Source organism: Rosa rugosa, chromosome 5 (genome assembly GCF_958449725.1).
Source record: "Rosa rugosa chromosome 5, drRosRugo1.1, whole genome shotgun sequence".
Lineage (NCBI taxonomy): Eukaryota > Viridiplantae > Streptophyta > Magnoliopsida > Rosales > Rosaceae > Rosa > Rosa rugosa.
In genome coordinates this window covers 56,114,792-56,140,290 of record NC_084824.1, presented here as the reverse complement: position 1 = coordinate 56,140,290, position 25,499 = coordinate 56,114,792, and the positions used below count along the sequence as shown (strand labels likewise).

The window sequence follows — 25,499 nt, the reverse complement described above, 5'->3', positions numbered from 1 at the left end:
CAGAACAGTATCAGGAAACCTCAGATACATCTCGTCAGGCAATAGCATGTTCACCCGATGATCAGTTACGCGCACCTTGTCCTGCAGATCGACGTCAACTCGCCTCGCCATCTCCGATTCTCACAACAACCCCTGAATAATGGTATCGGGATCGACATCGGCGTAAGGGGCGTCACTTTTGCTAGGAGCCTCGCTCGGCATATCCGCTGCAAAATAAACGTACAACGTTACCGAGAACACAACACGACATACGATCAAGCGCCATAAACAAAAAAGAGCAACCCCTCACCCGGACGCCTCCCTAAACCAAACCTCTCGTATCGGGAGCCTGCACAGGCGATAGAACCCCCTCGCTCCCTTGGGAAACGCACCCATCGCCCTCGCCACACGCTTCTGCTCCAGCGCGGTCAAATCAACCACCTGCCTCACTACGATGCAAAGACACGCTATTAGTATACGCCAAAGGCAAAACCCACCAAAAGTGCAATCACGATAGTCACAGATGGGTTGGAAACAGGTCGGGGCCTGATGCACCATATCCAGATTCTGCCACCGGCCTCCAACCAGGCAAGGCCTCCCCCGCCAGCGAGTATAAATGTTTGACAGCATGTCCTCAATAATCGCACGGCCACGCGCCCTAAAATTTACGCATCCGCTATCGCCAGCTGTTTCTGGTGGCTTTCTCCGGGTACCTCACACAGAATGCTATACCGTCTGGGGTACCGATCCAACTCCTAGATCCTGAATCAAGAACACAGCGTTAGAGGGGTAAACCGTACCGGACGGTTTATGCCTCTCCGATGCTTGAGTAAGAAACTAATATATAAGTAGATCAAGTAAATAGTGGACAAAGGAGTTATTACCCGTAAAAGGTGGTTGTGCTAATGCTTTAATACTCGAGTAAGGGAAAGGGGTTTCCCCTATCTTCGATGTGGGACGCATGTTGTCCCTTTGCAGCCTTATTAGCCTTCTGGTGTATATTTAGATGTACTGTGCTGATCAGGTCCCGAGCCCCAGGTGGTCGTGGTGTCGTCCCCGATGAGCACCGTCATGGTGGGTTGTGAACCTACGACCCGTGGCCTGGTACCTGGGTCTCCCTACGGGACTAAGTTGACTGCCAAACCTAGTGAACTAGCTAGTAGTATGTACAAGTCCCCCAAGTTCCCGTTCAAGATGTTTCTTGGGTGGGGACTTGATATTTTTGGTCACAAGGTTTGGCATAGATATGCCTGTAGGGAGTCCCCCAAGTGAACATGCAAGAGATGTCTTGAGCGGGTTACACTGCAGGTAGCTAATCTACAGTGTTCTCGAATTAACCCTTTGGGTTGGAGGAACCCTCTGGTACCCAATGGGGTTGAAGGAGGATTTGAGCCTCTGGTACCCGATGAGGTTGGCAAGAAGATCTGAGCCTCTAGTACCCGATGGGGTTGGCAAGAGGACTTGAGCCTCTGGTACCCGATGGGGTTGGCAGGAGGACTTAAGCCTCTGGTACCCGATGGGGTAGAAGGAGGACTTGAGCCTCTGGTACCCGATGGGGTTGCCGATGCATGCCAGGCACGTGGAGTGTAGGATCCGGAGGGGGGTAATAAATGCCCGTCGCCTCGGGTTCTGGCGGTTGGTGTGCTGAAGAAGTTAAGGGTTAGTGGGACACGTGGCTTGATCGGGCGGTTGGCGACGTTTCGTCATCAACGGTTGTGATTTGCAGAAGAGTTGAATTTAAGGGGGAAAACCTCTGTTCTTCGTTATCATTCTGCAAAAAACTGTGCGAAAGCTCTGCCCAAATTTGCATTGGTCTGTGATATCACTGTGGTGAAGAGAGACGAGCAGCAAACCTGATTTTGCAGAGGGTTTGATCGAAATAGCAACCAGTAGTACGAGGTAAGAATTTGTCTGTTGTATTCTTAGAAAATGTCTTGGTTTCTTCTGCTTTTGTTTCTGGTTTTGTTTTGCTGTTTTTGCAATTTGGAACTATGTTCACCTCTGGGATTTCGCTTTGAAGAATCTGGCTTTCGTTTGCCCTTGAACTGTTGCTTGCAGCACCAAGCACACATTGTGTACTAAACCTGTGTTTAGCAGTGATAGATAGGTGTAGGAATATATAGATTTTCTAGGTTTAATGAATGTCTAGGGGTTTTTTTTTTTGGGTTTATGGTAGTGGGCTCCACACTACCTCGGGGCCCTAGATCTGGACCTGGGCTGACTCCCATCTCTGATTCCAGGTAGACGTGACGGCTAGGGTATTCGTAGGCTAATAGGATGGAATCAGAAACAAGAGCCACAGTTGGGGGGGAGTCGTCGCATCAAGCCTCTGAGAGGCAGGCAGAGCAGGCGATAGATACCTATCTCGCCCAAAGCGGTACTCGCGGTGGGTACCGGGACGAGGAGACCGCTTCATCGGCCGGGGTGGTATCCGTGAGTTCTGGAAGTGAAGATGTAAGTTGGAGCAAGGAGGGTCCGGGGTCGGATGACGAGGTTACCGTTGCCATTCCCTCGGGGGAGCCACTGCGTAGGTATACCTTGGTGGACGGAACTGTGTGTGATGAGCCAGGAAGAAGCATGACCAGGAAGGAGATTACTTCGGTGCGGCTGAGGTGGGGCATACTGGACCAAGTGGACCTTAGGCCTCTGGGACCGGACGAGTTGGCGTGTAATCCGCCAATGGGATGGGTAGTGCTGTACGAGAACCAGCTGCACCAGGGACTATCGCTACCGCTACTGAAGCCAGTTCAGTACATATTAAGGATGCTGAACTTGTCACCGGGACAATTGACCCCAAACGCCTGGAGGCAACTACTCAGTATGCTGGCAATGTGGGACCTGTGCGAGCAGGGCTGGCCTACTATAAATGAGTTTCGGGCAGTATACCGAGTGACTTACTCGAAGAAGTTTGGAGGAACGGTGACCTTTATTGCCCGGGACCATGAGCCGCTTGTCACCGATTTACCGACTTCCCAAAGTAAGAAGTGGAAGAACAAAGTATTCCTCGCCGGTGGTAGGTGGCAGATCAAAAATAGGAAATGGCAGGTGCCTGGAACTTATCAAGCCATCGGGAACCAGTCTTACGTACTGTCAGATGTGGAGAAGAAGCGCATTACAAGAGTATATGCCGTATAGGGTGACGCGGAAGGGAGGTATTCTTACATATTCATCCGGTACTCAATATTGGATAGGTTGGGCTTAGGAAGAGTACCCGGTGAGGAGCGACGCTCGGGCATTTGAACCAACTAACAAAATTCTGTTTATTATTATTTTTTTCTTACTGAACCGTGTTATTCGTGTTACAGTCAAAGTACCGAAGAGGAAGCCAAGGAAAGGCAAGGAAGAAGACATAATGGATGACTGGCGCTGATGGATAAACTGATGAATCAGGGTGACGAGGCCCTACGGATCGACGTGGACCTGGAAGGTAAAACGACGCGGACAACCGTTGAGGATATCTTGCTGGAGATACCGGATGAAGGGTATGGGGAACCGGACCCTAATGCCCAAATTGTAAGGCGGGAGTCTTCTGGGCCTGAAGGGGTGCTTACTCTGGTGGACCCGAGAGAGGGCAAGGGAAAAGTAACCGTTTCCCAGGCGTCTCTTTCAAGCGGGTCCCTAGGTAGTGAAGGTGTGCTTCTGCCCGGGGAGAAGAGGAAAAGGGTTCACCGTCATCGCCACCGCAGTGGGGCGCATGTGGAGGTGACGTATACTGGTCTGGATGTGAAGGGGGACTCCAAGAAGTCCAAGAAGAGTCATCATGCCCCTCCGGAGTCGACCCAGTCGCTTGGGCTGCTGTCTCCGGTGCTTCCGGTTGTCCATAGGAAACTGATCAAGCAGCTGCTCTCCGAGTACGGTGTGGCGGATGAGAAATTTGTAAGGTCGATGCTTGGGGACCTTAAGGACATCGACCTGGACCACATCCGGGGCAAGGATAACACTCCCCAACAGAACAGGAGGCTGGCAAGGGAGTCGATGATGCGGGTACGTGGCATGTACTTGCGCACAAACTTTTTATTATTGTTTTTTTTTTTTTTTTTTTTACAATTCTGCTTCCTGGTACCCCTATACAACGTTTACGCTATTGATGCCAGCGAGGAGGATACCCACTTGAAGGAGGAAGTAAGCAGCCTCTCTAGGTAAGTGAAGTATCTCCATGGGGAGAAGGCTAAGTTGGAGAAGGAGCGGGGCTCCTTGAAGGGGAAGGTGGAGTCTTTGACTCCCAAGGTGGCCGAACTGGAGGCGGCGGAGAAAAAGATCGCGGATCTTGAGCGGGAACTCTCCGGGGCAAGGGATGAGTTAATGAGAGCCCGGGACTCCAAGAAAGAAGTATTGGAGTCTGCCAAGTCCTGGAAGGCAAAGGTGGAGCAGCTGGAGGAAGGACTTCCCATCCAAAGGTAAGAGGCCATTGCCGAATACAAAAGCTCCCAAGAGCTCTTGATATGTTGCTCGCTGCTCAGGATAAGGCCATGATTACTAAGTTCAAAGAGTGGGTGGCAGCCGAGTACCTGGATGAAGGAAAATTCAGGCGGGGGCTTCTTGAAAAGAAGAGAGACCAGGAGGCTAAGAGGCTAAGAGGAAGGAACAGGGAAGCCAGAGTGCCGGACCCGAGGAGGGGGCAAGTAGCGGTCAAACTACTGCTTAGTTAGGGAGTTTGCCTTCCGGGGCTCTTATTTTGTCACCCATTCTTTTGAACAATGGCTTCGAGCCGGTGTTTGGGGTAGTCCCTTATTAAATATCTTCGCTTTTGAGCGCATTTTTTTTTTTGAATGGAAATATTTAAAGGGATTAAGATTGCTTGTACTTTATGCCTTACTGAAGCGTGTATGTTAAATTACTTATTACCGGAATAAAGTAACTAACAATGTAGCTTGGTTGTCCGGTACGTCCGGCAAGTAATGGTCTGAATAATCCTTTTTTTCATTCAAAAAGACGCTAGTGGCTTACAAAATGAGTACCCGATGGGTAGCTTGCCATAGCTGGATGATCAAAAGCTAGGGTAAGATGCTCCGGGAGCTACTTGTAATAGTACCGGAGGCGCTGTGTATTCCATGGATGTCGGGAAACGACTCCATCCATGTCCCTGATGTAAAAGGTTGCGGGACTTACCTCTTCGACGATCTCATAAGAGCCTGTCCAGGATGGATCCAGCCCTCGGGGCTCTGGGTAAACCTGCTTCATGACCCAGTCCCCCATTTTAAGTGTCCGAGACTGTACCTTGGCATCGTAATAACGAGCTATCCTCCGCTTATTTGCCAAGTTATGCGTGTGCGCCACATCCCTTCGTTCCTCGAGTAAATCAGCATCGAGCTGTAGGCCCTCTGAGTTGGTACCTGCGTCGAAGTATTCGATCATGGGGCTCTAGATTTGCCTTTCAATGGGGAGAACCGCCTTAGACCCAAAAGCCATGTAGAAAGGGGTCTCTCCGGTAGCCTCAGTCACCGTGGTCCTGATAGCCCACAGTACCTCCGGGAGCTTGGAAGCCCAAAGACCCTTGGCTTCATCGAGCTTCTTCTTCAGTATCTTTTTTATTATCTTGTTGACAGCCTCGACTTGACAGTTGGTCTGGGGGTGAGCCGGGGATGCATAGAGGATTCTCGTGCCCAAGTTCTCTGTGTAAGCCCTTAGTTCATCATTGTCAAACTGGGTGCCATTGTCCGTTACTATGGTGTCCGGGACTCCAAACCTGCAGTAAATGTTTTTCCACAGGAAGTTTTTCACTTTCTCCGTGGTGATAGCGACAAGAGGCTCTGCCTCTACCCACTTTGTTTGGTAGTCAACGGCTACAATGGCATACTTGAATTGTCCTACTGCTGTGGGAAGCTTACCAATCAGGTCCATGCCCCATTGGCAGAATGGCCATGGTGCAAGGAGTATGGAGAGAGCAATGGGCGGTGCCCTTGGGATGTTTGCATACATTTGGCATTTGTGACAAGAACTAGATATTGTTTGGGCTAGGGCTGACATGGTTGGCCAGAAATATCCTGCTCTCAGGGTCTTGTGTGCAAGAGACCGGGCCTCTACGTGGTTACCGCATACACCAATGTGTATGTCCTTCATTATCTTATGGCCGTCCTCTGGTGTCACACACTTGAGGTTTGGGAAGCAATGGCCTCTTCTGTATAATTTTCCATTCATGATCGTGTATCGAGCTGACCTTAACTGGAGTCTCCTGGACTCGACCTTATCGTCCGGGGTTAGACCGTCGACCATGTACTTCAAGATTGGGTCCATCCAAGAGGCGGTGTGATCCACCGTGAATATCTCTGACACCATTTTAGAAGTGTTAGGCTTTTCTAGAATTTCGACCTTGGTGGCCCCATAAGTAGGACTTGGAGAAGTTGCCGCAATCTTAGCAAGGGCGTCTGCCTTGTCATTCTGTGCTCTCGGTATGTGGGTGAAAATGTAGGAGGTAAATCTCTGAACTAGTGCCCAGGCTAGAGCCTGGTAAGAGGACATGTGGGGCTCCTTTGCCTCGAAGTTACCGCTGACCTGGTTCACAACTAATTAGGAATCACTAAAGATACTAAGGTGCTGGACACCTAGTTCCCGGGCGATCTGTAGACCCGCTATGAGTGCCTCGTATTCTGCGGCATTGTTGGATGCCTTGAAGGCCAATTTGAGGGCGTACTCGTAGACTAGATCGTCCGGGCTAATTAGTAGGATACCGGCGCCACTTGTCTTCTTGTTAGATGCACCATCAACATACAATCGCCAAGCGCTTGGTGGAGGTGGATCCGGGGTTGGTGGCTCAGGTAATCTCGGGGAGGGTTATGAGAGGGAATCAACTCAGAAATAAAATATGTTGCTGCCTGGCCCTTAATAGCTGTCCGGGGTTGGTACTTGATGTCGAACTCTCCCAATTCGATGGCCCATTTAATTAATCTGCCCGATGTCTCTGGCTTCTGCAAAACCTGCCTCAGTGGGTGATTAGTGAAAACGGTGATCGAGTATGCCTGGAAGTAATGTCTAAGCTTCCGGGCCGATACCAGGAGGGCCAATGCTATTTTTTCAATGTCCGGGTATCTGGATTCTGCACCAGTGTAACCTTTTCCAGCGTAGTACACCGGGTACTCGCAATCGGAATCCTTCCTAATCAGGGCGGAGCTTACACCTATCGAAGATGCCGCAAGATATATGTAGAGCATTTCTCATGGAACATGTTTGTAAAGTTGAGGTACCTCTGCCAAGTATGCCTTTAGGCCAAGAAAAGCAGCTTCGTGCTCAACATTCCAAGCTATTACTTCGACATGCTGGGTTTTCAGCAGCATGAAGAAAGGAGTACATTTGTCCGTTAGTCTGGAGATGAATCTTGACAGGGCAGCTACCTTACCTGTAAGGGATTGGACCTCGTTCCGGTAGGTTGGGGATATCATGTCTAATATAGCCTGCACCTTCTCTGGGTTCACCTCAATTCCCCTGTGGCTAATGATGTACCAGAGGAACTTTCCTACTTCAACCCCGAAGATGCACTTATGTGGGTTGAGCCGCATACCGTTGCGTAATATGATAGCAAAGACAATTGATAAGTTGGTCACGTGATTCTCTGAGGTTAAGCTTTTTACCAGCATATCGTCCACGTATACCTCCATGATAGTATCGATGACTTCTTCAAACATGGAGTTGACAAGTCGTTGATAAGTGGCACCTGCATTCTTCAATCCGAAGGGCATGACCTAATAACAATAGAGACATTTGTCTGTGGTAAAGGTAGTGTGCTCCTCGTCTGCTGGGTTCATTCGAATTTGGTTGTACCCACTGAACACATCCATGAAACTAAGTAACCGGTACCCAGCAGTGGAGTCGATTAGTTGGTCAATTCGTGGGAGTGGGAAGCTGTCCTTAGGGCATGCTCGGTTGAGACTTGTGTAGTCTACGCACATACGCCATGAGCCCGGAGATTTCTTTGGCACCATGACCACGTTTGCTAACCATCGGGGATACGTTACTTCCCTTACAAAGTTAATGGCCATCAACTTCTTTACTTCAGCCTGGATGGCCCGGTATTTATCATGTGTGAAGGCTTTTTGCTTTTGCCTTACCAGCGCAGAGTAATGACCAATACTAAGGTTGTGCATGGCTATATCGGTTGGTATACCGGGCATATCCTCGTATGACCAGGCGAAAGCGGATGCGTTAGAGCGGAGGAACGAGATTAGATCTTCCCTGATAGCCGGAGCCAATTTGGTACCTATCTTGACAATCCTGTCCGGGAACTGCTCGGATAGCACGACCTCTTCAATGTCTTCTACGGCACCGGGCAGTTCTTCGTCAGAGTCAGTATCATCTCTGGGGTCCTCATACCTGTCTGTGAGAGGATTGATGGCCACGGGTAACATTTCTGACTTACCTTTACCCCAAGATACCGTCAAAGAATAGCACTGCCTTGCCGCAGCCTGATCACCCCGAATGGTTGCTATTCTAACTTGGGTCGACACTTTCATCATGAGCATGTGGCCTGCAATGAAAGTCTTCAAGCGCCAGAGTGCCGGTCGGCCCAGGATTGCATTATAGGATGAGGCACAGTCGACTACGATGAACTCTGTCTTGATGGTTGAACAATTTGGACTCTCTCCCATCGTGATTGATAAGTAATCTGATCCCAGTGGTTGGACTATATCTCCTGAAAAACTGATGAGGGGTTCATTATCTTGTGACAATTTGGCCCTTCCTCTGTTCAGGGCTTTGTAGGCATCTCGGAATAGTACACTAACGGAGGCTCCGGTATCCACGAGTACCCTGGAGACTATATAATGGTCCATTTGAAGCGTGATCAGGAAGGGATCATCATGAGGCATTTTGAGGTCGACCTCTTCTTCCTGCAAGAAGGTGACCGACTTCCACCCAGTGTCGCTGTCCTGCTGCGGGGCCTTGTGGAAATTGAAAACTTCCGGGTGCCCGAAACTGGAATTCCGTTTCCTTCTCTGGGGAGGTAGCTCCTTCGGGCCCCCACCATGGATCGTGAAGATCTGGCCGTAAACGTCTATAACCCCTACTTCTTTAGCAGGCAGGTACCGCTGAAGCTTGCCTTTTTGAATGAGCGACTCAATAGTATTTTTTAAAGCCACGCAGAGGTTGGTATTGTGCCCGGCATCCTCATGATATGTCCAGAACCTTCCGGTATCCTGCTGGGTAAGTTTACTCTTCGGGAACCTCCTCGGTGGTGGTCCAGGTATCTCATTCTTGTTCTCGTTCTAAATAGTTTCGTATGAACCGTTTAGGATAGTGAACACCTCATACCGGGGTGGTGGTGGTGTTCGCGGGGCCTGCTGTGCCCTTTCTTTCAAGTGAGGCTGAGTGGTCACGTAACCGCTGGACCTGGACGAGGACTCCTTGCTTCTCTTGCTCGAGGTATGGGGTGATCTGTCCTGATTATGGACCCACTCCCGTTTTCGTGGTTCATCCCTGACCGCCGGGGCCGGGGTGGAAACCCTTAGCTCTGGTCTGGGGGTGTCCCCATACGTTTCGAATTCAGCTTGGGCGTGTCTGATGGCCGTAGCCTTCAGCTTGGGCGTGTCTGATGGCCGTAGCCATCAGCTCGTCGTAGCTAGCCGGGAGGTTATGGTTAATCCCGTAGAGAAATTCTCCGCGCGTTAAGCCCTTCCTGAAAACCAGCTCAGCCAGTTCCTTGTTAAGATCCCGGCACTTAGCGGTAGCCGCCTGCCATCGATTAACAAAAGACTTCAAAGTTTCATTCTCCCCCTGCTGGACCTTTAGCAGGCCATTTGGGGTATGTATCCCATCGGTACGTAAGATGAATCGAGCTACAAACTTGTCAGCTAGCTCCTTGAAATTCCCTACATAACCGGCCGGCAGTTCGTAGAACCAGCTCAAAGCTTCCCCTGACAAGGTCTCCTGGAACATATTACAACACACCTCATCCGTATATCCCTTGGTGCTTGTTTGTGATCGGAAAGCCTGTAGGTGCTGGTATGGGTCCCCCACTCCGGTATAGTCAATTTTAAGTGGTTTTGATATATTCGCTCGAATGGCGCCTCTAACTTGTTGGGTGAAAGGACCCGGATGGTCCTCGTAAGTGGTCAGGGCTCTCCAGGTGTCCCTATTCTCTGTGGCCTCTACCCTTGCCTGCAGGGCATGCAAGGAGTTGCTTATTTGCAAGAGAAATGCCGTGTTTGGATCATTTACCGGTGGGTCACTTTGAACTGGCTGTGGTGATGGTGGTGCTGGCAAATGCCTCAGGCTTTCCGGGAACAAGTCTACCGGTACCTGGATCATCTGGTGACCGCTTTCTGTAGACGGGGTTGGAGCGAGGCCGGTGCTTACAGTTACCAAGGCAGCATTTACGTCTGTTGCTACTTGGGATGCTCTAGCCAGGGCTTGGGTGAGTGCCTCATTGTGCTGGTGCCTCCTGTCCAGTGCTCGGGCCAGCGCAATGTTCTCATCTTCCAGCTCCTGCAGTCTCTGTTGTGAAAGGCGGTTTATTTCCCTATCGATTCTCTGTTGTTCCCAATCAATCCTGGATTGTTCCCGGAAGGATGCGATCTCCGCTCACATAGACTCCAACTCCGATACCGGAGCCACTTGATCCGGGGCCTACGGGTGCTGCGTGATTGGTGGATTGCCCGTGCTCTGTGGGTCCAAGAATCCGAGACCATGCGTTTCTCTTCCAACACTTGGCGTTTCTGCTGATGAAGTATGTGGTGACCCGAGCGGGGGGTCCCACAGCGCCGCGACCCCGAGCCAATGAGAAACCGACATGTCACGAATAACATCCCGATAACTCATCAACCCGAAATCGCAAGGCTTTTTGGGTTTAGATTGTTGGTTTACAAAACACTTTCTTAGACAAATCATTCTAGCAACCTAACAACATAATTTCAAAACGGAATTTAAAGTGGGCTAAAGGATTTGGGCTTACAATAGGAGCCCAATTTGGAAAATAACAAATCACCAAGTAAATACAAGTATGGGAGACGCGCCCCAGGGTTACGGGTCTCCCGGAATTTTTGTAAATGAGCGAATAGGACACAATAAATAAATAAAAAGTAAATAAATAAGTTACTTTAAAATCCGATAAAGGACCAAAACTTTCTTTTGATAAAATTAAAGAAGGATGCGCCAAGCCGGGCCATGTGCCTCCCCTGTACGCTTCCCGACCACATGCTCGAAACCTGCACACTATAGTAGGGGTGAGCTTTCGTCCTCGCATGCCCAATAGGGGCCGACCCAACCATGCTAGGTTTGAAAATAATAATAATAATCGAAAATATTTACTACATAATATTGTGCACGTTTATCGAAAAATACTTTTAATAAGAGGCAACCACAAACATTTATTTTCTTTTATAAAGCATATGCAGTATGTTTCACACAATTTGGAGCTCCGAGATACTTACCTGCCGGCTAAAATAAAATAAATCGGTGACCGACCTGGTTCGTCCTGAATTCGAGAACCGGCCAACTACTCTGTAGTCCTTGTGACTACAAGTAGCGAAAGTGTCCATTTCCTGGCTCTGAGTCTCCTATGACTGGTTCACTATCTATACTTATCTTTCCTTGACAAACATAGGAGCACAGCCCCCTCCGGAGGTTCACGGTTATCGACACCGTGGGATCCCTAGGAATCTACGCGTCTAGGTCCCATTCACTTTCAGGTCACAAGTACACACATACAAGGGTACAGTATCTCAACATGCAAGTCTAGCCTCGGTTTTCACAATTAGCAATTATCAGTTCTGAAAACACATGTATCACGAGGCATCGACTAATGAACCACCAAAAACGTTCTTACAGGCAACATACTATCTTAGTATAGCATTCCACATATACTGAAAAGCCTCTAACAAGGAAGGGACAGCTCACCCTACCTGGATATGGAGTGCTCGTCCATATTCGGGTTCGATCCCGACTTTCTATACTTCTTCCAATTTCACGTGCACACGCTCGAGTCCTTTATAATGAAAATAAACCAATAAGTAACTTGACGTCATAATAACTCAACTAACCGAGCAACCAAAGCATTTATTTCATTTTTCCTTAAAGTCCATCGGATTATCCTTTTGTAGATAAAGTCTTTACCCATTCCCAAACAATCCAAATGGCATAGCATTTGAATCATTTCGGATATGGTGATTATACTTAGCACTTTGACCAAGATTGGTTTAGCATTTCTACTTTAAGAAAACAATCAACAATTACCATTCCCAAATAATCCACTTAACGTTGTAAGCTTATCCGGGATATGGAGATCATACTTCGTGTCTTTATGTAATTCGGGTCAACCGGTTTCACCCTTTTTTTACTTACTCGTTAACCTTGCAAATAAATAATTGTCATTCCCGAACAATTTGTTTCTCAAACTCGTTTCGGGATATGATAGCTACAAAATGCTTAATTCAAACTTTTGACCCATTCTCAATAATATCATTCACCACACTAATTTACTTGTCAAAACCCACAAAATTAGTCTCTATTTGTCCATTCTTGCAGAACAACATTTTCCCAAAATTAATAACAGACAAACCAATTTAATTGACAACCCAATTCTCTCCGTACATTCAACCATTCAACCATTTTCATCTTTGTTCACTACCATGGCAAGTTTCCAACACATATTAATATCTTTTCCAATTATCCCGAATTCCACTAAGTATGAACAACATACTACAAAACAGATCCAAACACCCAAACCCTTACCATTCTTCTTTTCCAAATTAGTAGCCGAGTCGTCGAAGTTGCACTCCACCACCCTTAATCCTACAGGTTCCCTATTACGAAAAATAGGATCAATAATCCATTCTCAGCCAATTTCGTATCCAACACAGAGTTCCTGGTTCTTACCTTACCCAACTCAATTCGAAGCTAAGCTAGCAGTTTTCCTCCTCCAAAAACCTCGAGTTCCCAGACTCCATGGACCTCAAAGCTCTCCAAATCAAATAACAAGTTATTAGAGTTCAATCTACTCAAACTAGAAGCCTCAACTAAGGAGAAGGGATAAAAATCCAGCTTACCAGACGAAGAGGATAAGCTGGTGGCGCTCACGGCGGCGTCCACAGTGGCTATGGTGGTCCACGCGCTGTAACCGGCGCGTGTAGCGCGTGCGGCGACTCTGGTCAGAGTTAGAGGTCGGGGTTATCGGATTTTGGTGTTTGACAAGGCGCTGATTCGATTCTTGATGGTGGCTTCGCTCGGTTTGGACTGGAGACCGGAAAACGAAGACATGCAGAGGCAATACTCCGGTGGCTGTGCGTGCGGTAGTCTTCCGGCGTCGATCGTCAGCAAAACTTTGGGGTTTCAATGCTCAGTTTGGTCTGGGCACGTTGGTGTCGGCAGTGTGTAGAAATGATGGTCGGAGATGGAAACTCTGGCCGGCCAACCCGGCGGGACTGTGGTGGTCGTCTGTGGAGACTACCGGCGATGCATGTGGGTGGTGAAGCTCAGGTTTTGGTCGGACTTGGGTGCTGGTTCGAAGGGTGGAGGCGGTGTTGCAAGGTGGTGACCGGAAGTTGGGTTTCCCGGCGATGGCAGAGAGAAGGAGAGTGGAAGAGAGAGGTCGGGGTCGATGCATGGAGTCGATCTCTCATGGGTTTAGGTCGGATTGAGGTGGTGCTTCGATTGGTGGTAGCGGTGATGTGAGGCGATGGCCGGACAATGTGGTTCGGGCGATGGCAAAGGGAGAGGACGAGAGAGTGAGGTCGGGGAGAGAGAGAGAGAGAGGAGAGGACGCGGCTGGGAGAGGAGAAAGGGAGAGAATGAGATTTTAGGTTTTTCTATTCCTATTTATACTAGCGTGTGAGAAATGTCAAATTTGCCCTCGCGTCAAATTACGTAATACTCCCTGTTGATCGCTTTCGGGTTTTCGGGCTCGTAACTTTTATTTTATTCGTTTTTCGTCGGAAACTTTCTAAGTTACTTCTCGACTCCGCCCTAGGCCCAAAACTCGATCTCGTAAAAATCCAAAATCCAAAATCCAAAATCCAAAACTTTGTTACAGCTCAATTTATTGTCTTCGAAACTTTAACAAACGGTTGCCTCACTAAACTTCGATAACCTTATAAGCCCAAATGAAAGAATCTCGGCCCAAACTTAAATCATAAGGCCCAATAGGTGGTCTCGACACCAAAACAGTCTCCGAAGTCGATTTCTTCACTTAAATCACCTTGCGAAAAATCTTATTGGCGTAAAATTACCTTCAAAAATTAAATAAAATTTTCGGGGGCTCAGAAAGTACTTGGCGTTTCTGCTGATGAAGTACCCGGGGAGAATATCAGTGCCCGGGCGACACTTCTACCCTCTCCTGCCGTTTCTTCCGGCTCGGTCATGATTCAAGCCCCTATCTGGCGCGCCAATGTTTCTGGTGGCTTTCTCTGGGTACCTCACACAGAATGCTATACCGTTTGGGGTACCGATCCAACTCCTAGATCCTGAATCAAGAACACAGCGTTAGAGGGGTAAACCGTACCAGACGGTTTATGCCTCTCCGATGCCTGAGTAAGAAACTAATATATAAGTGGATCAAGTAAATAGTGGACAAAGGAGTTATTACCCGTAAAAGGTGGTTGTGCTAATGCTTTAATACTCGAGTAAGGGAAAGGGGTTTCCCCTATCTTCGATGTGGGACGCATGTTGTCCCTTTGCAGCCTTATTAGCCTTCTGGTGTATATTTAGATGTACTGTGCTGATCAGGTCCCGAGCCCCAGGTAGCCGTGGTGTCGTCCCCGATGAGCACCGTCATGGTGGGTTGTGAACCTACGACCCGTGGCCTGGTACCTGGGTCTCCCTATGGGACTAAGTTGACTGCCAAACCTAGTGAACTACCTAGTAGTATGTACACCAGCTTTTGTCGAGTACTGAATCTTGAACATAGAATTAAACTCGCCAATGCAGGGACATAACAGCCCGCTAAGTTTCCATAGCAGCAACACTCCCATTATTTGCCTCAACGCGTTGGGCGATAGCTGCCCTAACGATATATTCAAGCACGACAGCAGATACTGCAGCTCCTCTGGTATCGGGAATGTCAACCCTAAAGCTGATATTAGTAAAAACATGCCCACCCCACCTCGGGATGCCTAAAATACTCACCCTCCCTCAATGGGCGCAACAAGATGTTGTCGGGAATCACCCAGGTGGTCCTCATCTCGGCGATCTGCTCCTCCGTCATACTCGGACCAGGCTGATCAATGGGCGTATCGCCAAGGAGCAAACCGCCCCCGTGGCGATCGCGGAATCTCCAACACTTCAACATTCTCTGTATCAGGTATATCGGAACACTTTCGATACTTTCACCAAAGACAAACTCCCCACCCAAGAGAACTCTTGACCGGGGACTTGGGGGACTTGTTGGTATGCACATAGCGCCCAGGCGCAAGTATCGGAAGCACAAGACTTGTATCGCCAATACACAAACAAGGTAAGCTCTCAGCCGAGGGTCCCGATACCCCTCGGGGCAATATCGGGAACCCCGAGCGTCCCACACTGAAAGAAACGGAACCAAGCTCCCACAAATCTGCTACATTAGGGTCATCTCCAACAACCCAAAAAGGTAACTATTTACTATCACTTTCCATTATCATTATCTTATACGATACTGACTTAGGCATTGGAGCGTTGAAGGCCGGCACACCCGGTCTTCCCTCTGACCTTCGTCTGTTTTGCAGATAATCTAGACCGATAGCGATAGTAACAGACATATACATCCCGTGTTCAGATGGGTCGGACCCCTCTCAAGACAGCTGAAACAGTACGCCAAGAGAATGGCGAATATGATGCGGAGGTTTGCCACGTGTCCGTCGGCTTTGATGCTTTTGACTAGCATATCGTCCACGTAAATTTCTATTATTTTGCCAAGGTGTTCTGCGAACATAGCGTTCATCAACTGCTGGTATGTTGCTCCGGCGTTCTTTAATCCGAAAGGCATGACATTGTAGCAATAGAGGCCCTTGTTGGTCGAGAAGGTGGTACATTCTTGGTCGCCAGGGTGCATCTTGATTTGATTGTATCCAGAGAAAGCGTCCATCATGCTGAGGATTTCGTGTCCTACTGTAGCGTCGACCAGTTGGTCAATGCGGGGCAGCGGGAAACTGTCATTTGGGCATGCCTTGTTAAGACCCTTGAAGTCCACACATATTCGCCACTTCCCGCTGGGCTTCTTCACCATGACCAAGTTAGAAATCCATTTGGGATAATTGACTTGGCGGATGAACCCGACGCCTGTAGCTTGGTGACCTCTTCCCCTATTGCAAGATATCTCTCTTCGTCGAAGGCCCTTCACTTCTGTTTGACCGGATAGAAAGACGGTTTGATGCTCAACTTGTGCGTGATGATTTCAGGGGAGATGCCCGGCATGTCGGCATAGGACCATGCGAATACAGTGGCGTTGTCCCACAGAAATTGCGTGAGCTCTGCCGCTATCTCGGGGGCGAGCTGAGCGCCGATGCGGACCTTCCGCTCAAGGTGTTCGTCAGAGATGCTGATAACTTGCAAGGACATTTCTGGGTTGACTGACTCCTTTTTCACATATTTCTCCTCGTCGTCTCGAGGATCTTCCATTGCATCAGTCAGCGGCACGTGACTTCCCACCGTTAGGATCTCATGGCAGCGTGTGGACAGTGCCACAGTTGTTGAGTAGCACTATCGTGCTAACTGTTGGCTTCCTTTCACACAGCCCGTGCTGTTGGGTGTTGGGAACTTCATGAGAAGCATATACCCAGCAATGATGCATTTCAGCTTATTGAGCGTCGGGCGGCCGATGATGGCATTGTAGGAACTGAAGCAATCAACAACAATAAATTCTGTATGTAACATCCCGTATCTTAATTCACCGGTTTACTAGTCATTTGGACAGTAAACGACAATTTGATTTACTTTTACTCTTTTTCGGTAACTTTAGTGGCCCTAAAAGTTGACTTTTTGTTCGGGTCAAAATTTGAGAAAATGTTCTTCATGAAAGTTGTAGAGGACGTTAAACCGAGCGCGTGCATATGTGGTACGTAAAAATCGGAGTTCGTATGTGAAAGTTATAAGCGAAATACTAAAGTTACTGTTCATATAGTAAGTTTCTATAAATAGCCGAGTTACTGTGGTAAGTTTCCATTTTCGGAAACTTACCGAGCCCTCTCCCTTCTCTCTCCCCGACCCTCTCTTCCTCTCCGACCTCTTCACCTTCTTCCGGCCATAACTCCTCCATCCGGCGACGGATTTTGACGTATAAGATGTCGTTGGAAAGATCTCTTCCTATTCTGCATTTCTGGGTTCGTTTCGTAGCTTAATATGAACTGTGGAAGGTGCAGCAACGAGAAGAAGAGGACGGTCACTGTAGCAGTTTTGAGTCAACGCCGATATTTTCCGATTCCGGCAGTCTCCGGCCACCTAACTGGCATCGAAGGTTCGGTTTTTGACATAGATCATTTCCCCTAAGGTCTTTCATTTCAATTTGCAGTGTAGAGGTCGAATTAACAATTTCAATTTCTAGGGTTCTTGGAATTTCTGGAAATTTTTCACCGGCCAAATTGGAGCTCTTCCAGGTAAAATTGGAACTTGTTGTAGTGGAGAAAGAGGTTGGGTTTGTTGAGTAGATGGTGCTGCCAAATTTTGGTGGCCATCGGAGGTGGTTGCTGGTGGCGCGTGGAGGCGTGTACAGCAGTGTTTTAATTTCAGTTTTTAGCCCATTAAATTGTAGAATTGTTGTAGAGCTTGTATGTGAAGTTTGGTGAATTTTGGAGGGGTTTGGAATTATTTGTGAATTTCCGAAGTTTGAAGTTTTGTGATTGAATTGTGGGAAATCCGGCCGTCGGATTTCCCTCGTTTTCGTTGTGGGATATATAAATTGAGGAATTGGTGTTGTGGAAGAGATTTGGGTTGAATTTGAGAAGTAATGGAGATAGGGATTTTCGGGTTTCGTTTAGGTTCGTAATTATTTTATCGGATTGTCGTTTACGGAAATATAATTGTGTACAGGGCAATGCCGCGAGCTACGGTTAAATGAAGGAACTCGTTTGCGTGGTCGCCCAATAGTACTGTGAGTGGACTTTTGTTTTTAAGTAAATGATGCATGCATTTATTTTGAAATTATTGGTTTATTTAATTATCGTTTTATTTATCGAGCATGATATTTTGTCTTGGATTATAATTTGACATTGAATTATTCATGAGTTTCGGATATGAACTTATTATGCTAGGATTTGGATTTATGAGTTGTTTTTGAGAATATGAATTGATTTTCAGAAATTGATTATAATTATTATTTGAAATTCTGATATTGTGATTTTCAATTAATTCTTTTCCGAGGTGATTTCCGGAATTTCATATTTATTTTTCATTCACCGATTTGAGATCTCTGAAAGATTTTCGAAATGAGATTTCGATGGAATTATATTTCTTGTTTATTTATCGACTTTCGGCTTTGGCATTGGGAGTGCCTTGATGATGAACTTGGAATTGGTTTTGTTTCGATTCATGGAGATTATGTTTTATTATTATTTTCTCTCCTATTTATTTTGAACTTGAGATTATCTTGGCGTGTGGGACACGTCGTTGGAAATTCTTTTACGAGAGATGGGGGAAGCCTTATGTATTTTGGATTTACTGGATTTTCGGTTATGTTTCCTTGTGCCATACTGAGGGGTGATTTTATCATGCTAGCATTGATTTTCCGCCTTTGTGGCGCGGTGATGGGATCACCGTAGCCCTTCCGCCTTTGTGGCGCAGGTTACTTTCTCTGTGACAGTAATTCTGTAGCCCAGTATCCTATCGCTACACTTAGTGGCGTAAGGGTATATTACGGGAGTTATGGGAGTTCTTTAGCCTGGGAGGCTATCACCCAACCAAGCCTGAGTGGCTTATTCGTATGGCTATCATCTTCCCCTACTTATACTATTTTTGACTAGCGGGGACTAGTCTGAGTTTCCTTAACCAGCGGGGCTGGACTTATATTTTCTAGTATTGAAATTTCAATCTTTTACTCTGTTGTTGTGACTAGCGGGGCTAGTCGGTTTTCTGGAGTTCAACGTTTTTCGGATTATTTTCTTAAGTGTTTTATAAATGTTGCATGCATCCGGATTTTATATATATCGAAAAATGTGGGAAAGTATGAAGTTTTATTTTGTTTTATTCATATTAAATTATTTATTTTTATCCACTCACGCTAACGTGTTTTTCAATACTTTTCCCCTGGGCCCTTCGGTTTCAAATGCCCAGTTTGCAGGCGAAATTAGTTGAGGTCGGGCGTACATGGAGTCGAGGCATAGCCAACAGCATTGCTTCCGCGTACTCATTCTATTTTTGTTTTCTTTGTTACCTAGTGGATTAGTATTGCTCTGATAACCTATGGGATTAATATTGTTTTTGGGTTGAGACTGATATTTGTGAAATTGGAGTTGTGATTTGGGGAGCAGATGGCTCTAGAAGATTAAGGATGGATGATTTAGAAGTGTAAATGTTTTCCTACAGGTTTTGGGTAGCCTACTTTTAGGGGAAGTTCCGCCAAATTTTTGGTAGAATCTCTTCTAAAGTGGGCCCCGCAGGGCCACTTCGGATTTCAGGGTGAAATCTGGGGCGGGTCCTGTCACTGTATGTATCTCTGCTGCGCATGGGCTAGCGCCGATAACCAGGCGCATGTAGTCAGAACCCAGTGGTTGTGTAACGTCGCCTGAAAAGCTGAGCAGCGGCTCATGATCTTGGAGTAGCTTTCTGTTCCCTTGGATTTGGTTGTATGAGCCATTGAAGATGACATTCACAGTGGATCCGCTGTCAACGAGGACCCTTCCCACGGACCATTTATCTAGCATGGCGTCGATGAGGAATGGATCGTCGTGGGGGAGATGTACTCCGCGCTCTTCTTCGTCAGAGAAGGTTATGGGTTCCCACCCAGCTCTTGGTAGCTTAGCGGACCTTTCATAGCGGATGTTGCAAACTTCTTTGGGGTGGTTGGCGCGTGCATAACGCTTTCTTGCCCTATGAGACATATTGGTGATAGGAGCACCGCTGTCGATGGTGTTGATACGACGCATGAGCTCAATATTGGCGACCATTGGTGGTGGCTGCCGTACCTTGAATTGTTCCAGCTTGCCAGCACGATACAAAGTCTCGATTGCTGTTTTGAGAGCGTTGCAGTTGTTGGTGTTGTGACCGCTGTCCTCGTGGTATTTGCACCACTTGCTGGTGTTCCTTGGTTTGCCCACCCTCGGGTATTTTCTTGGAGGTGGCGGTGGGATTTGGTCCTTGCATTGATAGTATATTTCTTCATATGAGGCTGTGAGGACCGTGAACACTGTGTACCGCTGGGAGGACTCCACCTGCTTGCCACGAGTATCCCTGTGGGATGAGCGATTGTTCTTGTGGTAGTCTTGGTCCTTTTGCCACTTATTCTGGAAGTTGTTTGGTTGCCACTCTTGCTTTTTTTCAGTTGGCGGTGCGGCAGGGGTTTTGTTAGCAGTCTCTTGCTGGTTGGAGGAGGGTTGACTGGACTTTGCTGGCGTTGGAGGTGGTGGTGGTGGTGGGGATTTGCCATATGTGATGAATTATGCCTGCGCATGGAGGACGGCCTCGCTCATGACGTGGTCATACGCGGCGTTTTGATAATTGTAGTTGAGGTGAACGGTCCCTTTAGGAGCCCTTGCTTAAAGGCTGCCAGTGCCATTGTTTTATCAAGGTCGTGGCACCGAGATGCCGCCGCTCTCCACTTAGTGACAAATGCCTTTAACGTTTCTTCTGCACCCTGCTTGACGCTGAACAACTGGCTTGTGTTGTGATGTCCAGCGGCCAACAGAATTAATCGCGACAGGAAAGTGTTTGATAGTGCATGGAATAAGTCTATAGAGCCCGGCGGGCACTCGAAGAACCAGCTCATCGCCTTACTATCCAACGTTTCACTGAACAAGTAGCAGAGGGTAGCGTCATCAAATCCCTTATTGTTGGTGACTTTCTTGAAGGTGTATATATGGACGAAGGGATCAGTCAGGCTGCTATATTGTGGCATTTTTGGCGTTTTTGCATATGCTGGCTTAACGGCCTGCAGGATCCTGGTGGTGAATGGCCCTGGCTTTGACGCGAAGAGTAGATTGTGAACTGGCGCTGGGGTGCTTGCCTCAGCCCGGATCAGCCTCTGCTCCAGTTGTTGCATCCGTTCCAAGATTTGGGCGGTTGCGTCACCAGCGGATCCTGCCTGGAGGTTCCGCTGGGATAACTCCCGCCTAGGGGCAGGCGGATTGTCCTCAGTTCTTGCCCAGGTTGCAGAGCGGTTGGTGCGCGGTTGTTATTCCGCTTCTTGTTCCATCATCAGCCGTTGCGGTGGCGGAAGGCCCATTCCCAATAGTTCGGATGGATTCAGCGGGACTTGCATCTGCATTATTGGTGCGGGTACCAATCGTCCGCCGTTAGGTTGACTATGTCTGGTACTCTGTGATTACTCGCTCTGCCCTGGGTTACCGTTTGCTTCCAGTGGAATCAGGTATTGTCCTTAGCTAGATTTTTACTCTTTCTAACCATTTAGCATATCTATCTCTATTTAGGCTGGAACTTGGGAAGAGAAGAATGTCAATCAAGGCTTCCCACAGACGGCGCCAATGTTAATGTCTAAGATTCAGCGGTAGCCGAACCTCGGTTAACCCTGGTTCGAGGGGCGAACAGCTACTTGTGATATTCTTTGTTGATTCCGCTATTTTTCAAATGAAATACAAAGGGCGTCAAAGGGAGACCGCAGTTGGCGGTCTTCTCTTCTCCAATGCCTAAGTTAGTCAATGTATTTATGTTGACAGAATAACAGTAGGTAAGTAGTAAATGCATAATTAATGAGGAGAGAGGAGTGGAATTTTTATAGGTGGGGAAGAGACTGATCTCTTCCTTGTTTTTGATGTGGGACTGATGCTTCAGTTCCCAGTTTCTGATGCTTCAGCGAGGCGATGTTGGCGCGGCACGTCAGCGGTGATCTCGGGATGAGCTGGAGCTCGGGTGATAGCATGTTTGGCTGTGTTTCCGGAGGTCACACCCTTAATAGTTGTTGGTGCCGCTAGCGGCAGTATGAGCTTGGCTCGTTGTAGCTAATTATGCTTGCCAAATGCCCATGTAAGTACAACATCATTTGGTATATACATCGAATAGAGTTCTCTCTCTCTCTCTCTCTAAGCAAACGCTAATCATAGGGTTTTACTCATATCACCCTACGTAGTGGCAATCTAGTATAGTTCGCCGTATTTTTGAAGTCTCTTGATTTCTTTTATATAAAATATTCTTAAAAAAATAATTAAAAAATCATATAATTCATCCTATCTATTAGGGTAAAAGTTTGTCAAGATGACACCCAACAACTATATCCATTTCAATCACCCCATCCCCAAAAAAAGAAAAACCTAATTGAAATCAAACCCTAAAATTGAAATTTTGGATAATAAGCAAACCCAAAATTTGCAGATAAAACCCTAAAATTAATCGAAGATTGAACCTAGTCGAAACCCTAAACTAAAAAACGATTGAAACCCTAAATTGCTTACCAAAATCCGAATTGAAAACAACTCTACTGGTTGCTGGAGAGCTCCATTAATCCGGACACGAAAGATGAAGTAGAGACTAAGAAGAAGAAGAAGAATCGAGAGAATGAGAAGATGAAGGAGAGAGTGAGAATCGAGATCTGAGAGAGCTGATGGGAAAGAGAGAGGCCGGTGTTTGAGTTTTTCAGTTTCGCGGGTTCTAGGTTGAGCTGAGAGAGTAGAGTGAGAAGGAGAGAAAATGACTTAATTGTGAGGGACAGAGGTCAAAAAGCACAAGTCAAAATAACTCAGAAAATTTTAAAACAAGCTCCACACTTAGACAACATTTAAATGTTGTCTAAATGTCACAACATTTTCTAGTCAACTAGGATTTGGCTATTTGAGAGGGAAAAGTACTTGATCAACTGTTGGATATCCCTCTAAATTTGAGATAGGAAATCACCATCTTCTACAACAACAAAAATGTGTTGTCTGAATGCTGACCATTTTTTCAAATTGAACGAGTATGGTTTTAGTCTATATTCAGACAACATAAAAAAAATTTATGTCGTCTAAAAAACTCAGATGACGGACAACAATGCTTCTATCGTCTGAATTATGTCGTCTGATGGACTTTTTGGCATAGTGCGCCCTGCCACGAGCCCCCCACGAGCGTGCTTCGCCGAATCATCACCTCTCTCCGCTACTCAGAAGCTCCAAAACCCATGTCGCTGCTGGATCTAGAAGTCCTCGATGAAGTGTACCGTCCCCGTACAGAAAACGACCTCCACCCCCAAAACCTTTCGCCAACCAGCCTGCCAATACCACGAGCCAAACACCTCTCTCCTGACTTGCCCAAGCAATAGCATTCAAGCACCCGTCCGACAACAACCCATACTCGGCAAGCCGATCACGGGCGCTGACGGATGAGAAGAATATCTCAACCCTAGATGTAGAACAGTCCGGGTTTTCAACTTATATTAAATATATTCTCAACTTTAACGGCTTCTAATGAAAGATTTAACGACATTGAGTGTAAGATAATGTTGAATATAAGTGGATTAAGTAATATTTTTTCGAAAGTCAGCGACTGAGTCGGTTACCTTTTTGCAAATCGTATTCGCGAAAATCGTATGTGAAATATGTACGTATTTAATTAATCGGAATAAGCTGTTTTGTTGGTTGGTGTGCGCGGTCCAAATAGGAGAGAAAGGAAAAAGAAAAAGGAAAAAAAAAATTGTCGCCCTAATAAGCCAGTGTGGTCGTCGGCCGCCGCTGACCAAGTGCTATAACTCGATCTGATTCGGTGGTAATCGTAACAAGTTAAGAAGATGGAAGGGGATGGCGGTGGTGCGATGCCATTGTCAAGTGAGAATGCGAAAGAAGAGCAGCAGGGGACGTCCTACACTTATTGGGTGAGGCAAGTGACGGAGGAAGCGGCGCCTCCCCCGGTTCCCAGAATGCTCTCATCTCAGGATATTCTCTCCGCCCAGTCTCAGCCTGCCACCCTCGGCTCTCTCTGGAATCGGGTATTGTCCTTGATTTTGTCCTTAGCTAGATTTTTACTCTTTCTAACCATTTAGCATATCTATCTCTATTTAGGCTGGAACTTGGGAGGAGAAGAATGTCAATAAATGGGCGACAGATAGAATAAAGGTACAAAATCCAATATTCCTTTGTTGGGCTGCAACTGCGTCATTATCATTGCTGTAGCTTTGAAATTTGAGGAAATCTTTTGCAGGAGTTGCTTGTATCAGTGGGTTCCGTGGAGTTCCCAGGTGGCAAAGCACAAATATCAGATGTCTCCAAGTGTGTAGGGGATGTGAGTCATAAACCCACTTTTTTCTGTTACTGTTTTTTTCTTTTTCCCTTTCAAGTCAGTCTCTTTGTAATGTATCCTGTATGCCAAAGTCCATCTCTGAAAAGGCTGATTGCAGGTCTCTAGTCCTTTCCCTCTCCCCTTCAATTTGCTTTTCTTTCCTAGAATATTTAATGTTCTAGAGCTTTGGATGTTTTTTAGTCCATAATCATGCGTACTGGTTTCACCGATTTGCTTTTGTTTTGTTTTGTTTTGTTTTAATTACAGTTTCCTCGTGTATGAGTGTGACTAAAGCCCAAATCTTTCATGTTTCATTCTTTAATTATGTTATTTCAGTTGTGACTAGAGATTATTATCCTATTGAGTCTGGTGATTCAGTAATAGCCTCATGACTCATCATCCCTCATGAGTTGATGTTTACTGAGTGATCAGGCATTCTTGGTGACTGTGCGAAACAAGAAACGCGTTGGCTACACCTATGAACTAACCTTGAAAGTCAAAGGTAAGTAGCTGCATTGTAGAATTGGTTCTTTTGTATTTTCTCTATGTTTAATCTGAATTTTCTGAAATCAGGGGAATGGATTACCGGAGAGGAGAAAAAGATGGTAAAGGGCCAGATAGACATCCCAGAGTTTTCATATGGGGAACTCGATGACTTGCAGGTATTTGATACTCCTCTTTCAAGCTACAGAGAAGGATATGATGTAATTATGATGGAGAATAAGATGGTTTTAATCTAATTATGCCTTATTGACCTCAGCATACAATGATGTGTGGTTGGTTTTAGAAATTCATATTGAAGATTAGAGGATATACTGTCCCAACAAGTTCAATTGACTGGTGAAGGACTTATCTTTAGTAGACTTGATACTTGGAAAGAAACGGAGCAAAATGCGCTAAAATAATGATATCTATATACTTCCATATTTCTAAATAGCACATCGGCAATTCTATTTTTATTTGACTGGTTCAATATGAATTTCTAGTTTTAGAAATTCATATTGAAGATTAGAGGATATACTGTCCCAACAAATTCAATTGGCTGGTGAAGGACTTATCTTTAGTAGACTTGATACTTGGAAAGAAACAGAGCAAAATGCTCTAAAACAATGATAATTATATACTTCCTCATTTCTAAATAGCACATCGGCAATTCCATTTTTATTTATCATTTTCCTCTCTAATGGCCAAAAAGAAATCATTTTTCTAAAATAATCTTCAGCTTCTAGCTTAGCTTAATTTGCCCTTAAGCCCTATTGTCGTGCTTGAATGTGTCA

General features: G+C 46.6%; 2 protein-coding genes and 1 long non-coding RNA gene across 3 annotated transcripts in view; all 3 read left to right on the top strand.

The window, feature by feature from the left end:
• The first annotated feature begins 1,333 nt into the window (after positions 1-1,333).
• The window catches only part of LOC133708838 (zinc finger CCCH domain-containing protein 16), a 52,676-nt gene continuing 28,510 nt past the window's right edge, over positions 1,334-25,499 (top strand). The window contains exon 1 of the mRNA XM_062134375.1: positions 1,334-1,337. The gene's annotated coding sequence lies outside the window, so the exon portion shown is untranslated. The remainder of the gene's footprint in view (positions 1,338-25,499) is intronic.
• On the top strand, positions 16,753-19,502 carry LOC133708290 (uncharacterized). Its single transcript, XR_009845738.1, has 5 exons — positions 16,753-17,326; positions 17,414-17,465; positions 17,899-17,959; positions 19,138-19,206; positions 19,390-19,502. It is a non-coding gene; the product is annotated as an uncharacterized LOC133708290 (long non-coding RNA).
• Positions 23,590-25,455, top strand: LOC133710186 (uncharacterized). Its single transcript, XM_062136195.1, has 5 exons — positions 23,590-23,932; positions 24,006-24,059; positions 24,145-24,225; positions 24,655-24,724; positions 24,796-25,455. Exons 1-5 carry the CDS (start codon positions 23,735-23,737, stop codon positions 24,960-24,962), a joined length of 570 nt encoding a protein of 189 aa, XP_061992179.1. The 5' UTR covers positions 23,590-23,734; the 3' UTR covers positions 24,963-25,455.